The sequence below is a fragment of the Triturus cristatus genome, chromosome 4_2, assembly GCF_964204655.1.
Source record: "Triturus cristatus chromosome 4_2, aTriCri1.1, whole genome shotgun sequence".
NCBI lineage: Eukaryota > Metazoa > Chordata > Amphibia > Caudata > Salamandridae > Triturus > Triturus cristatus.
The window spans coordinates 658450091-658463038 of record NC_140586.1 but is presented as its reverse complement, the minus strand read 5'-3'; the positions used below and the strand labels follow the sequence as shown (position 1 = coordinate 658463038).

General features: G+C 45.1%; 1 protein-coding gene across 13 annotated transcripts in view; it reads right to left on the bottom strand.

Moving 5' to 3' along the window:
* The window catches only part of DOCK7 (dedicator of cytokinesis 7), an 888535-nt gene extending 877532 nt beyond the window's left edge, over nucleotides 1-11003 (bottom strand). For all 13 annotated transcript variants that reach the window (XM_085602421.1, XM_085602422.1, XM_085602423.1 and 10 more), the window contains exon 1: nucleotides 10683-11003. In XM_085602421.1, coding sequence (XP_085458547.1) covers nucleotides 10683-10720 — 38 coding nt within the window. In that variant the 5' untranslated portion in view covers nucleotides 10721-11003. The remainder of the gene's footprint in view (nucleotides 1-10682) is intronic.
* Between the last annotated feature and the right edge of the window lie 1945 nt (nucleotides 11004-12948).

Below are 12948 nucleotides of genomic sequence, written 5' to 3'. Positions count from 1 at the left end.
CGACAAATTTTGGGAGGGGTTATTATTATTGTCTGCATCCTTATAGCGATTTGCTGCTTTATCCAGTGTGTCCCTTCCCTGCTACAATTTTTTAAACTTACGAAGAGTCGTAGATCAGTTAGTTTTGTTTCATATTATTCATCTACTGACGTTAGCTCCATTTAGTTATTGGTTAATAGACTGGAGTCAAGGGGTGTAATGTTATGGCTGTCTTTTTGCCAGCTCTCTGGAGAAGGAGAATGATGGAGAGTGACTCCAGCCTATCACCCCCATAGCATAGGGATTAGGCCGATAAACAGGGACCTTGTCTTACAGATATAAGGGCATTTTCGTGCCATTTCTCTTAGAGTAAGGCTTATGAATTTAAGTGAGGGGTTAGATATATAAGTATTAGTCATGATTTACTCATTTGCTAACATGCCGATCTGTTTCTCATGGAGCTATGCATATTATGGGCTCCGTAGGCCTTAAGCGAGACAGACTCCATTTTGCTTTCTGCCTGGTAGCTCGAGAAGGCTTTCTAGGTTAAAAGTGATGTTTTAGTTTTAAGCTGTTGTTCGCTTGGAGAGAACCGGTTCAGGCTGACCCTGATCGAAGGAATGTATTTTTCTCCACTCCGAAGACACAACTTCAGGCTGGCCAGCTGGGAAAGTGTCCTTGGTACGGGGAGGTACAAGAATTTGGTGGGCGGCAGGTTACTGGCCGTGAATTTCCATGAAGGAACGGGCTTTTGATATTAGCAAAGGTGTTAGTCTTTCAGTCAGTCAGTCCGTAGGCGGCATCTAGCCGTTAGCATCTCTGCCATTATTCATTTTCATGGTGGACAAGTCGCCATCTTTGAAGTCGGAGAAAGATTTAAGACCGAAACTCTCTGAAGATAGACTGAACGAGAAGTGGCGCGGAGCGCACTAACCCAGAGAGAGAGAGAGACGGTAGCTAATTAACAGCAAGGTTCCGAGGTCCTGAGGGAGAGCAGACGAGTTTGAGCCTATCAGTGCAGACGTGTACTTGTGACGGCTGAGGGTGACTGCAAGGCGAGCCAGGACCCAGAGACGAGACAGGAGCCTAGATGACTGCCGAGTCCCGATTTCCCATTAACCAGGTGAAGTCCGACCGATTCTTATAGTGCGTGCCCCTAATCTTTCTCTTTTATTTCTTGTGCAAATGTAATGCTGCATAGTAATGTGATTTATGTTTATGGTTAATAAATGCCCTAATTCATATAGAATTATCGTGTACCTGGTTCTTGTGTCCAATCTTGGTAAATGATGCTCCTAGTTGAGCACTGTTTAGACGAACGGATGAGAAATCCCGATCAGACGAATAGTTATCAAATAAAGAGGGAGTGAGTGGACCTTTGATGTCGTAAGCACGGAGTACACTATATAATCTGAATCCATATCCAAAGTTATTATTTTAGTTTTATCCTAAGTAGATTGCTAAGATATCATCCTAATAATGTTTCATAGGAATGTGGTCGTCGTTGATATGCGGCGTTAATGAGAGCGCTGGGGAGGATTACCAGCGTGTAGGGCTGCCGGATTGCAGCCCGTGTGTAAATGAGAGCGGCGGGAGGGATACCGCCGTGTAAGTTTCGCAGGATCGCGAACGATTTGGAAAAGGGAGCATTGGGTTCTGCAGGCCCGTGTGTAGACACGCCGGATTGCGTGTCAGATCTGCCCTAGGGTAGAACGGTCTGGGTCAGGGCGACCGCGAGGCCAACTGATGTGAATAAGATATTGTAGAAAATCCATATATGTATATTGTCATTCCCCATTCTTAGGTGCGACCTGTATATTCATCTTTATATCTACCCATTGTAAATACGATCTAAGAAGGGAAGGTGAGTACGTTTTGGCTGGGTCACAGGGGCCCCTGGGGGCTGATCCCATCTAAACAGAAAATCCAGCCATTACACCTGGCCACATACCATTCCTACAAGTAAATTAGTCGATAAGCTGCTAATTCCTGACTGGCCATGGAGGGGGGGGGGGGAGGGGATGGGTGAAGTCTTTGCATCTCCCAAACCAAGAGGTAACATGAGAGCCATGCACCCTTTTATGAAATAGACCACTTATAAACATTTTCTATACTGAGACAGACCTGACAGACAGAAAAGTTGGGGATAGTCTACAATCCCTAAGGAAGTGTATAGGCTTCAGGAAACCCCCTTCTGAGTCCCACATCGGTAGGGCTGTGGTAGATAAAATAATGATGCGCCTGGGGCTTCTGTCCCATTTTGTGAATTTACCAGTGTGGCTTTCAAGATCTTTCACTAAAGACTGAGGCAGATTTGGGGAACAACAGGATGCAGAGTGTCTGTTGGTAAGCTTTAGATGCCGATGACAGAGACTTGGCACAACAAACTTTGAATCCAACATTTTAGCAGCCCAACTACATTGGTGGCATTATAGCTGGGAGGAGCCCAAGTTCATGAGTCTAAGACAACAAAGTAGAAGGTGTAAGAGGAAGTCGTAGATAACCTATTCATGGACCCCACAAATAGAATTGATAGGGGTTCTTGATTGTTGCGCATAGCACTGAAATGCTGGAAAGCAACTACATATAAGGCCAGAACATACCGACCATATGTACCTGCCATGCACTGGTGGGTCTGCCTGGACCCAGGGGACATTTTACAGCTCTCCAGATCAAGGAATGAACATATATTCTTGGATCCTAAAGGAGGCTGTTGCTTCTTGTGCAAATTAAAATCCCTAGCCTACCTAGTAGAGTAAGAGGGGCTTCGTACACAGCAGTTTCTGGTTTTTAATACCCGCTCACATGTCCTGTGCGGCATGAAACAGCCAGAACCGTTCAACTCTCATCTACTCTAGGCGAGGATCGCAGGCAAGTAACATGTTTCTACAGAGCCCTTAATCTTAAGGACTAAAGTTGATATGACCTGCGTGAGACTCAAGATAAAAGTGGCAAACGCTTTGATGATAAGTACTGGTGTAAAGCATTGGGCTATAGACACTGGCTATCAAGAAATTCCCGACTTGAAAAAATCAAATTCAGTTATTTACAGTAAGTTTAACTGATCCCAAAACGGATTAACAAGATCTTTGCTGTGGACACAGCAAAGAGCTCCAGATGCACAGGAGCAGACATAGGTTTTTACTACATGATGAGGGAATGTTCTGATATTCGTACGTCACAGTTTGAGACAAAATTGGGCAGGGCAGATTTCTTGATGCCAGAGCGATGTATACAAGGCCTGGTTCCACACCCAAAAAAGAAGAAAGTGGACAATACATTCCATCACCTAACTCTGATACGAGCGAATAGAGACACATCTATCTCTTGGAAGTCACCAGCGGGGCCCTACAAAACATGGGCCTGAGGGGAAAGTATGTCACTACGTAGAGAAGAAAAGAGGGCCCATGCAGGCAACCGATAGTCTCACTGTAGCATGTGATAATGGAGGGTTTCAAAGACAAGAAAGAGTCCTTCGGAAGATCAATTACAGCAAATGCTGGGTAGCTGATTATGCTTAGGTAAACCAGATAGAAAAGTAACACATGACAACTAAACACCACGGCTGACATAAATGAAGAAGCAAACAGTGACCTAGTTGCATGCACAGCGATCAGAGGGCATACATGGTTATAGAGTGGAGAAAACCACCTCCCATCATTTCTTTAATTCACCAGGATTCTGCACACATACACAAAAACTAGACCTCATACAACTTTTGCCCAAAAAAAGTGCAACACTATAAGACAGCAGACACCTAGTCAAAGTTATAGCTTTCGTGTTTATTCATTTACCCATTGGCACTGTTGACATCATGGTGCAATACTAAAATAAGGAGGTGATCTCAAACTGTAGAATGATCACAGCTGTAAAAGGTTGTTTTGATAACGTAAAAATATTACCCTACTGATGAAACATTAATGCACCTTAACAATTGAAAATAATTACAAGAGATTAAAAAACAAAGTGCTAAACAGCTGTATTTGATTTTCAGTTCACAGTGCCACGGTATAAGACAACAGGTCCCTGAAAAGCATTCGTAAAAGACCTCAATGGCTGTGAGCCTGAAACGCCTGAATGGATTCTGAAAAACCCATAAATGGACAAAGAATGAAAGTGAAAATGTTAGGCTCCTTAGCCTGTGCCCATCCTGTATGTTAGGTGAGTTTCTTTGAATCATCCAGACAGAAACACCTTTCAAACAAGAAACGACCTGTTTGCGTTGCCTAATAGTATTATTAATTTCTCGAGTGTGTAGCCGATCTTAATACACAGCATTATCTGCCTCGACAAGATACTCTTCTGCACTACCTTCCCTTTCTTCGCACCAGAAGACCCCACAAAGAGCTGATCGTCTACTTCCTTGATATGATAATGGAAAGGCTTAAAGCCCTTTTGGTGTTTATCCAATTAAGCCTCTCTTCCTCTTTTGAGGGATGAGGGAGAGCAAATGGACTGCTCAGCATGGAAGGGAGTCACAGCTTCTGGGAAGAAGGCCGCCCGAGTCCTTAACACCAATTTTTCGGGGAAAATGGTGATGTAGGGAAGTTGTATTGAAAGTGTCTGAAGTTCACCGAGGCGATGAGCTGACGTAACCGCAGTGAGGAAGACGGTCATTAAGGTCACAGCGAGCGGCTGTAAATCTCCGCGAAGGGGGTACACATGAGAAATGCGAAGACCTAGTTAAAGTCCCACTCTTGCATCTCAAAAGGTTTTGGAGAGAACAGGTCTGTTAAACCTTCTATGAACCTCATCAAAACAGGTGATTTTAGCAAGAACGATTGGTTCGATAAATGCAGAAAGGCCAAGAGGGCTGACCTGACATATAACCTTTGATAGTGCCAACTGAAAAGCTTTGCTGCGCTAAAGACCAAACAAACAAAAGGACATCAGACAGCTTTTTTGTAAGGGGTCAATCTTACAAACATCAGACCAGACCACAAATTTGTCCCAGCATTAATGGATTTCGTGGAAAGGCGCCTGGAGGCAAGGATGACATCCACCACTTCATGCAACAAATCAAATACAGTCATTGGATACCACTCAATCTCAATGCATGTGGGTGTAGACTGCGTAGATTTGGGACGCTGCCTCGTTGCCAAGACAGGAGGCCCTCACAAAATGGCATCCCGAACAGATGAGCATCTGTCCTCTAGGTACTACAATCTCCTGGCTTAATATTGAGCCACTAGGATGACTTGATCCTGATTGGTCTTGATCTTTTTCAGAACTCTGGGTAGGAGAGAAGGAGTATGGATGTTCCGTGTACAATTCCAGGCAGAATTGGTTTCCTAATGAGTGCTCTTTCTGAAAACTTCAATGTGTACAACTTTTAACACTGCATGCTCTTGAAGCTGGCTAAAAGAATTGCTGTTAGTCTGATTAGTTTAATGCTCTTTTAGAATTCATTTTAGCTTATTTATTGATGAACTTAACGATTTTAATGTGTTTTTTATATGTAATGTTTTTTGATTTGTGTTTGTGTCTTTCATGATTTTGTTAAATCGAATAAAGACTAATGGTACTGGTACTGGCTAAAAGATCTAGCCAGGGTTCTCCCCCGAATGGAAAATGCCTTGCACCCTCTCAATGTGTAGACGCCACTCATGATCTGCCAGACGCCACCAGCTAAGTTTGTTCACTCTAGCAATCAAGGACCCTACTGATGGTTTGCAATCAGGAACATACCCGGGCGCTCCAACCACATCCAGAGACACAGGACCCAAGACCTCACTCTGCACTGTTTGTTGCCGTGATGTAGTGACGTTGCCCTTGAGAACCAGCATCCCCTTCATATGGTAAGAAGATCTTCAGGATCAGCTGAATAGTCCTCAACTTCAAAAGATTGGTATGGAGCTAGCCCTTTGCCGGAAATCAGAGACACCTGATCGCCACCTCCCCAGCCCATCACGTCCTTCATCACCGTCAATTTTGGGAGGTGATGGGAGAGGGGTCTGCCACTGAGCTAATAGTGTGTGAGCAGCCACCAATGCAAATCTGGAGCAGTCTCCTTTGAGACCTGGATGGTGTTGACCAGGTTGCCTTGATGCTAGGCCCATTGGAACTTCAAGTTCCAGAGCATGCCATCTGACACAGCTGAGGCGAATGCATGTGGTTAATAACTAGGACGCCTCAAACCTGCCTGCTCTCACCATGAGCCAGGACTGAATCTGAAACATCAAGATCACAGCCCATATATCCTGGAATCATGGCGGGGGCGAAGCCTTTAACTCTAAAATGTCCAGGATAACCCAAATAAATTTAAACCTCTGCAAAGGAATCAGGTGGGACTTCAGCTCTTTGATAGTGAACCTCAGCGATGTCATAAGGTTCGCAGTCATTCGGAGATGGTCCACGACTGGCTGCGGTGAACCCGCCTTTACCAGCCAGTCGATGAGTACGGGAAAACTTTTATGCCCGAACTCCGAAGATGGACAGCGACCACCACCATCACTTTCATGGACACCGAAGGACGCTGCTGGGGCTGAAAGGGAACACAGCAAACTGAAAATGCTCCAGGCCTACCATGAACCACAAGTAACCTCTGTGGAATTGCAGGACTGGTATTTGAAAATGTTTGTCATGCAGATCTATAGACACCATCCACTCATCCTGGTCCACAGCAGACAGGATCCGGTCAAGTGTGAGCATTTTGAATTTGTTTTTCCACAGGAAGGCATTCAGAGGTTGAAGGTCCTGAACAGGCTTGCGACCCCCTGTCCTTCTTCGGAATGCTTAAATAGCAAAAGTACCAACCCTCTCCTCTTCCCGAGTCTGGCACTTTCTCAATGGATCCCTTTGGGAGCAACAGGCACATCTCCTTTAACAGAATGGACAAATGCTCAATTGAAATTTGCTGTGTTGTTGGAGGAATAGAGGACGTTGGGGGAAGAAAAGGCAGAGCATAGTCAAATTGCACCATCAGTCAGACGTGATGGATAGCCAACCTGGAAAGAATGTTAAATCCTGTCCCCCACCGGTTGGGGATGCGTCACTGAGAGCAAACTAAAGTGGTTTAGAGGCTACTGTAGCAGAAGAGGAAATGGAGTACTGATGCAACTGCTGGCCATCATCCTGCCTACCAGACCTATATCCACAGCTTCATAAGGACAAGGGTGTCTACTGCATCACTGGTTACGAAGGCTGACTCTGTCTCTACACCATCCCTCTGGAATAGCCTTCAAACTTTTGGAATTGATGCAAACACTGTGTGACTGGGTTCAACAGCATCAGCGACCATGCTGTAGATTTGCTGACGTTAAGGTGCTCCAAAGCAGAGTCCGCCATCTCACCGAAAAGGTGAGACTCAACAAAAGGTATATTCATTAGGGAGGCAGAGAATCCTGTGGATTGCATTCACATGTATGTTAAAACTTTGACACCAACTGCCCTTCCCAGGAAACCCGTAGTGCCCAGACTCATGAGGATAACAAGTTTGGCAGTGTCTTGTCAATTGTATCTTTGGACCAAAGCGGATGTAAGTTATTTCTTGACTGTTGGCAATATCTCATTGGCCCTGTCCCAATGGGCTTGTGTGTAGTTGCCCTGCAGACAAACAGTATTTACGGACCACATGGTAGATTGGCAAAGGAAAACAACCACTTTCCAAAACCATCAATCCTCTTGGATTCTCTGTCTTGAGTCGGAGTAGGAAATGAGTTTGGATTCACCTTACCAGTCAAAGCCTGAACAATAAGACACTCTGGAGTGAGGTTCTTTGTGAGAAGATCTGAGTCACTGGCCTCCCAGTCTAAGACGTCTGGTTATCGGTCTATTCACAGGTGGGCAAAGCTTCGACCAAGTAGCCATCAAAGTATCATTGAAGGCATCATTTGAAGGAAGTATGGTTTCGGCAGTCGCTGGCCCCGACTGCAAAATTTCTGATAGAACATTTTTTTGTTTCTCAATGCTGCATGAAATTCTAGTGCCTCATCTGCCCTCCAAATCACCACTGCAAATTCAAACACTCATGGAAAGTCAATATCTGTCAGTAGTTAATTAACTGAACACTATAAGGCATTCGGGTATCAAAGCGCTCAGAAGCTTGACGCTGGTTCATATGCTTTCTAAATGGTCAGATTTTATTTCACTGGTGAAGCCAGAATCACTCCATCTCACAGTGACCCTTAAAACGTAAGTAAGAAATGGCTCTAAAATAATTTTTTGCAAAATGCTTGTGATTAGGAATTAATAAAGACAATTTAGTAGACATTGTGGTTATGAAACAATGATGCAAGCACATATGGAAAAAGACACAGGTAGATATCAAAACATTCCCCCCCCCAGATCATCGTCCCACATTTTGCGACTTCTTAACCGATCCACTATTGACCAATTCTCCCAGGACACAGGAAGCATTTGGATTATAAATTAATTGCATTATACAACAAAGACCATAGGGTACACTCCACTACGACATCTGCTCCAGGGTAAAGATAGAAACTTACAGCACACCTTTTCTAACATTCCAAGCACAACTTCCTCAGTAAGGGTGCGCCTAAAAGTCCCTGAGTTCCATTATGCCGCTATACAATTCACCAAAAAGTGGAGTGATGCAATACATTGGTCCCCGCATCCATGACCAAATACAGGATTACACTATGGTTCCACATCAACTGGTATGTTTCAATTTTGGGCCTTGGGAATGCAATCTGGCACGCTAACCCAATTGGTCAGATTGAAGCAAACCAACACTACAATTCACACAACTCATTTCACATGTGAAAAGAAAAGCATAAGACAGCAAAACCATGTCTCTTGCGACTTGGACTGGTATGGGAACTCTACTGACAACAGCACATGTTTGCTTTAATGCACGTTTATTCACATACTTCTATGATATAGATCATTCATAAAAATGGTAGAGTACATACCCACATGTGCAACCACATGAATTGTCCCACATTTCTACAGGACCTCGTGCAAATGCGTAGCTACCAGTTTGCTGCAATGCTATTGGTGCACTTCTCAGATCCTCATGCACCACACCCAACACCTTCCATACAGGCCAATCTACAACCCACACTACTAGCAACCATGCACTCCGAACAGGCCCCCTGCCCACAACGTGAACGGGAGCGCCGTGCTCGGTCTTCAAGGATATGAAGCGCTATATACCATCTACAACACTTTAGAAAAGCTTGGCTAGAGCTTCTAATGTCAACTATGATACTGCAGATCAGCTACCACAAAGTCGACCCTTGCTTTGCTGGAAATGGTCCTTGTCCCCCAAAGGGTAACTGAGATGATTTAAACTTTCTACACTGCATAGAAAGTGTGTTAAGATTTTGCTTTAGGGAAAATGTTCAAATAAAGCTGCTCAAAAAAGATCAGTGCAACAGTCCCAGCGGCATTAATACGCTAATGTGGAACCGTATTCAAACTCCTGTGTAAACAAATACTCCCACAGACACTGGTCTTTCAATGTGTCAGGAAATCCGCCTCATCTGAGTCAAAGTCAAAACATTTATAAAGTGACTGATTAAATAGAAGGGCTGGCAAAGGCGACGTTCACGTCATTTAACAGCAGTTAGTACCTCTTAATAGTGTGTTACGCATGCTTGGTAAGGCGTGTAAAACGATATTTTTAACACACCGTCGGATGTAGTTTGAGTACCAAACCTATACCTCGCATTCCTGTTTTAAAAAAGTTTGGTGGTGTTTCTTACATGATTGTCGTGAAAAAAAATCCCCAGAAGAAGCGATGCTCACTGTAGATCACCATCTTCACACACTCTTGTGTAAATAATACAGAGAACTCGAACAGTGAATGATGATAAATGCACTTCTGGTTGATTGTAAACAAGAGTGAGCTCGGAGTATGATGCAGCTCTCAGAGATGGCAGTGCATTCCATACTGCACATACCAACACATGAAAGCTGTATTTATGGTGAGCTGCGTGGGTGGGGAAGGGGCACTGGGACATTCCTCAGCCCCTGTACGTGAAGGACCGTACAACGCCCAGCAAACCACAGCCCAGTAAAGCCCCAAGGGGAACACACGGCGTCTCGTACTGCAAGCGAAGGGAGCTGCGATGGGGATGTGATCACTCCTTAGTACATGGGATACAGAGGAAAAAGTGACCAAGAAACACAACAACTGGAGCTTTATCTACAGAGAAATGTACAAAAAGCAAACGTGGTCAGCCGTATACTTCTTGCTGCTGACACAAAACCAGGCTGCCCAGGCACATATATGCAACATTTTAGAGCACTCCGGAGGAGGATTTCCTCGCAGAAAATAGAATTGTATTTGCTCATTGCTTACATGAGATGGGGCACATTTGAACGGCTGAGGGGATGGGTATTAAAAATAGCCAACATAACACGGATTCACTTGTTCCTATCAGTCCACTAACTGTCATCCTAAATAATTGAGGCGTGGCTAGTATAAGTGGGTGCTCTGTGCCCCGAGAGAGACAGGGGCAGGGCAGCAAAGTGACAGCAGAGCACACGCGAGGCAGCCACAGGCGGGGAGACAGCCTCTGGTGCAGAGGATGGCACCACCACTCTGTGCCCACGGGGAGAACCACAGAAGCACACCCAGCAACAAAGCAGACGTGCAGGCCGAGCACTCCCGCAGCCCAGCTAGGCCCCTTCTGCCGCTGGAGTACGTAGGGATCCAGCACATAGACAGCCTGGCACTGCGGTGCCCCCTGGCACTCGGGGCAGGGGGAGTAAGCGACAGACAGCTCCTGCTTTACCTGCTAATCTTCTGTGCGAAGGCGCGGCGCTCCGCCATGGCTGCGGCCGGGATCGCGCGCCGGTGCCCCGAGGAGCGGGGAGGAAAGGCAGCCGCTCTGCTCCAATGTTGGTGCTGCCGCTGGAACACAGGGAAGCGAACGGGCCCGGCTACCGTAATGACGCGCTCAAAAGCGCACTCCGAACAGAAAAAATACTGGGAAGAGTGCGCGCAGAAAATACCGTACTTCCCCCCTAGGGCCTCGGTGCTTAAAGAGTAATTAAGTTGCCTGTATCTGGGCCTCTGCCCAGTCACACGACGTAATTGGTAGTCTGACACCCACTCCTGCAGTGTATTCAGATTTCGAAGCAGACAGGCTGCCACAACTGTGTTCCCATTGGAAGCAAACAACAGTCGCTTCTGTCAGGAGTGCGTCCCACAAAACAGAGCGTTGCAAAGACAAACAAGAGTTTGCAATGCAATAGGCCTCGCATGTATGCGAGTTTGATCGATTGACATTTCAAATAACAATGCCTTTTATTTTTGTTTTCGCTTTTAAAACATAAATAAAAGTCATTGTCATTTACAATGCTAATAGCTTTAACTCGCGTAAATGCGAGACCGATTGTATTGCAAATGCTTGTTCTTTCCCTGATCTCTCTCTGCTTATCCAGCCGCTGGGCCTGCTACAGTTAACCCAGGGGAACTGTAACAAGTAACAGAAGGGCCAGTGGCAGGAATGAATGTTCACAAACCCCCCAACAAAGGCTCCATCCCCTCGTGCCAATGACCCCCAGTAAGATAAATGGCCAGTCTGACCTTGGACTCTGCCAGGTAAGGGATCACGTCTAAAGGGAAGTATACGAGATTAACAGTGTATTGTTCCTTAAAAGTTGATTTAATTACATTTGTTTTGTGATGAAACCTTATTGTTGCCATGCATACAAATGCTGCGCAGCATTAGCACAACCCAGTCTTCTAGTAGTTTCTGGATCATGAGCTGACGTCAGTAAGGAATATCAGCTCTTAACCTTCATTCGAGCCCCTCAATAGCAAATAGGAGGCTGTGACAAGGGGTCATTCTTGTGATAAAATTGTGGGTTAAATGGCGCATGAAGTCACTTCTGCTACCTCTGTCGTTTCATGGATATCTATGGTTTCATGGGAGGAAAAATAAGTACAGTTAAAATAAGAAGAGCCCCATCCTGCTTGTATTCCCTTTTTGTTGCAGACATACAGCGCACATCTTGTCAGCGAATAAACCTTTAGAATTAAAACAATAAACACTCTGTACTGAATATTTTAACATGGGCATTACAGAAGCTATTTTTGCGTTCTAGAAATATAACTTTGATCAAAATATCAGAACTATTAAATTGTTTGTGATTTCTTGACCGGGGCTTTTGCGTAAATCCACACAGAAATGCTCCAGTGAAAAAAACTGTCCCCAGTTAATTGAATGGCGCGCGTTTCTCTTTTTTTTTGTCAGGTGACATTAACATTTATTTTCACGAAATGCCAGAGGTATCTATCTGTTGTCTTCATTTAAATATAAAAAGCTCTCTCAAGAAAAAAAAGAGAAAGAACAGTCTGCGCGGCTTCCCAAGCAATTTCATTGACTGGCCCCGTTGCACACACAGCCACTGCCACCATTTAGCGAGTAACGCGCAACTGGCACCAGAGACACTACTTTCTGAAGAAAGATGTTTTCTCGCCATGTTTATTTCTCCTGCAAAGGCTGCTAAGTAACAGTGTCAATTATTGGCCTTATCAGTGTGTAACCCCAGAGAAGGAGAAATCACAGAAGCCTGCTCACTTGACTACCAAATTCAATCAGAGCCTCTGATAAGAGAGCGGCTGGAACGCCTTTCGGAGAATGAGCTCCGAGGCAGGGTGAAGTGACGCCACGAGCCGTACACGTGCACATCGCCTGTCCGGGCGCGTGCACATCTCCTGTCCCCCTTCGGAAACTAAATCGACAACAATAAATCTCGCGAAAGCGAGCAACGCATGCGCTGCGTAGCTAGGCGAGACCTAAAAACAGAGGGACACCCGGAGTCTCGGTGGCCATTTAGTTGCAAGGAACTGTTAACTTATTCTTCTTGGGAGCAGTTAGATAAAATGTCTGCATGTGTGCATTGAGTGGGTAAGGGAACATGGAGCCAGAGCTGTATTCCGTATGTAATATAATTACATCTGTACAGCCCTAAAGCTCGGCAACCCAGCAAGCTAATGGGGGGGGCTCTTTATCTTGCACATTTTATATCGAAGACTCATCTAGGTAAGCT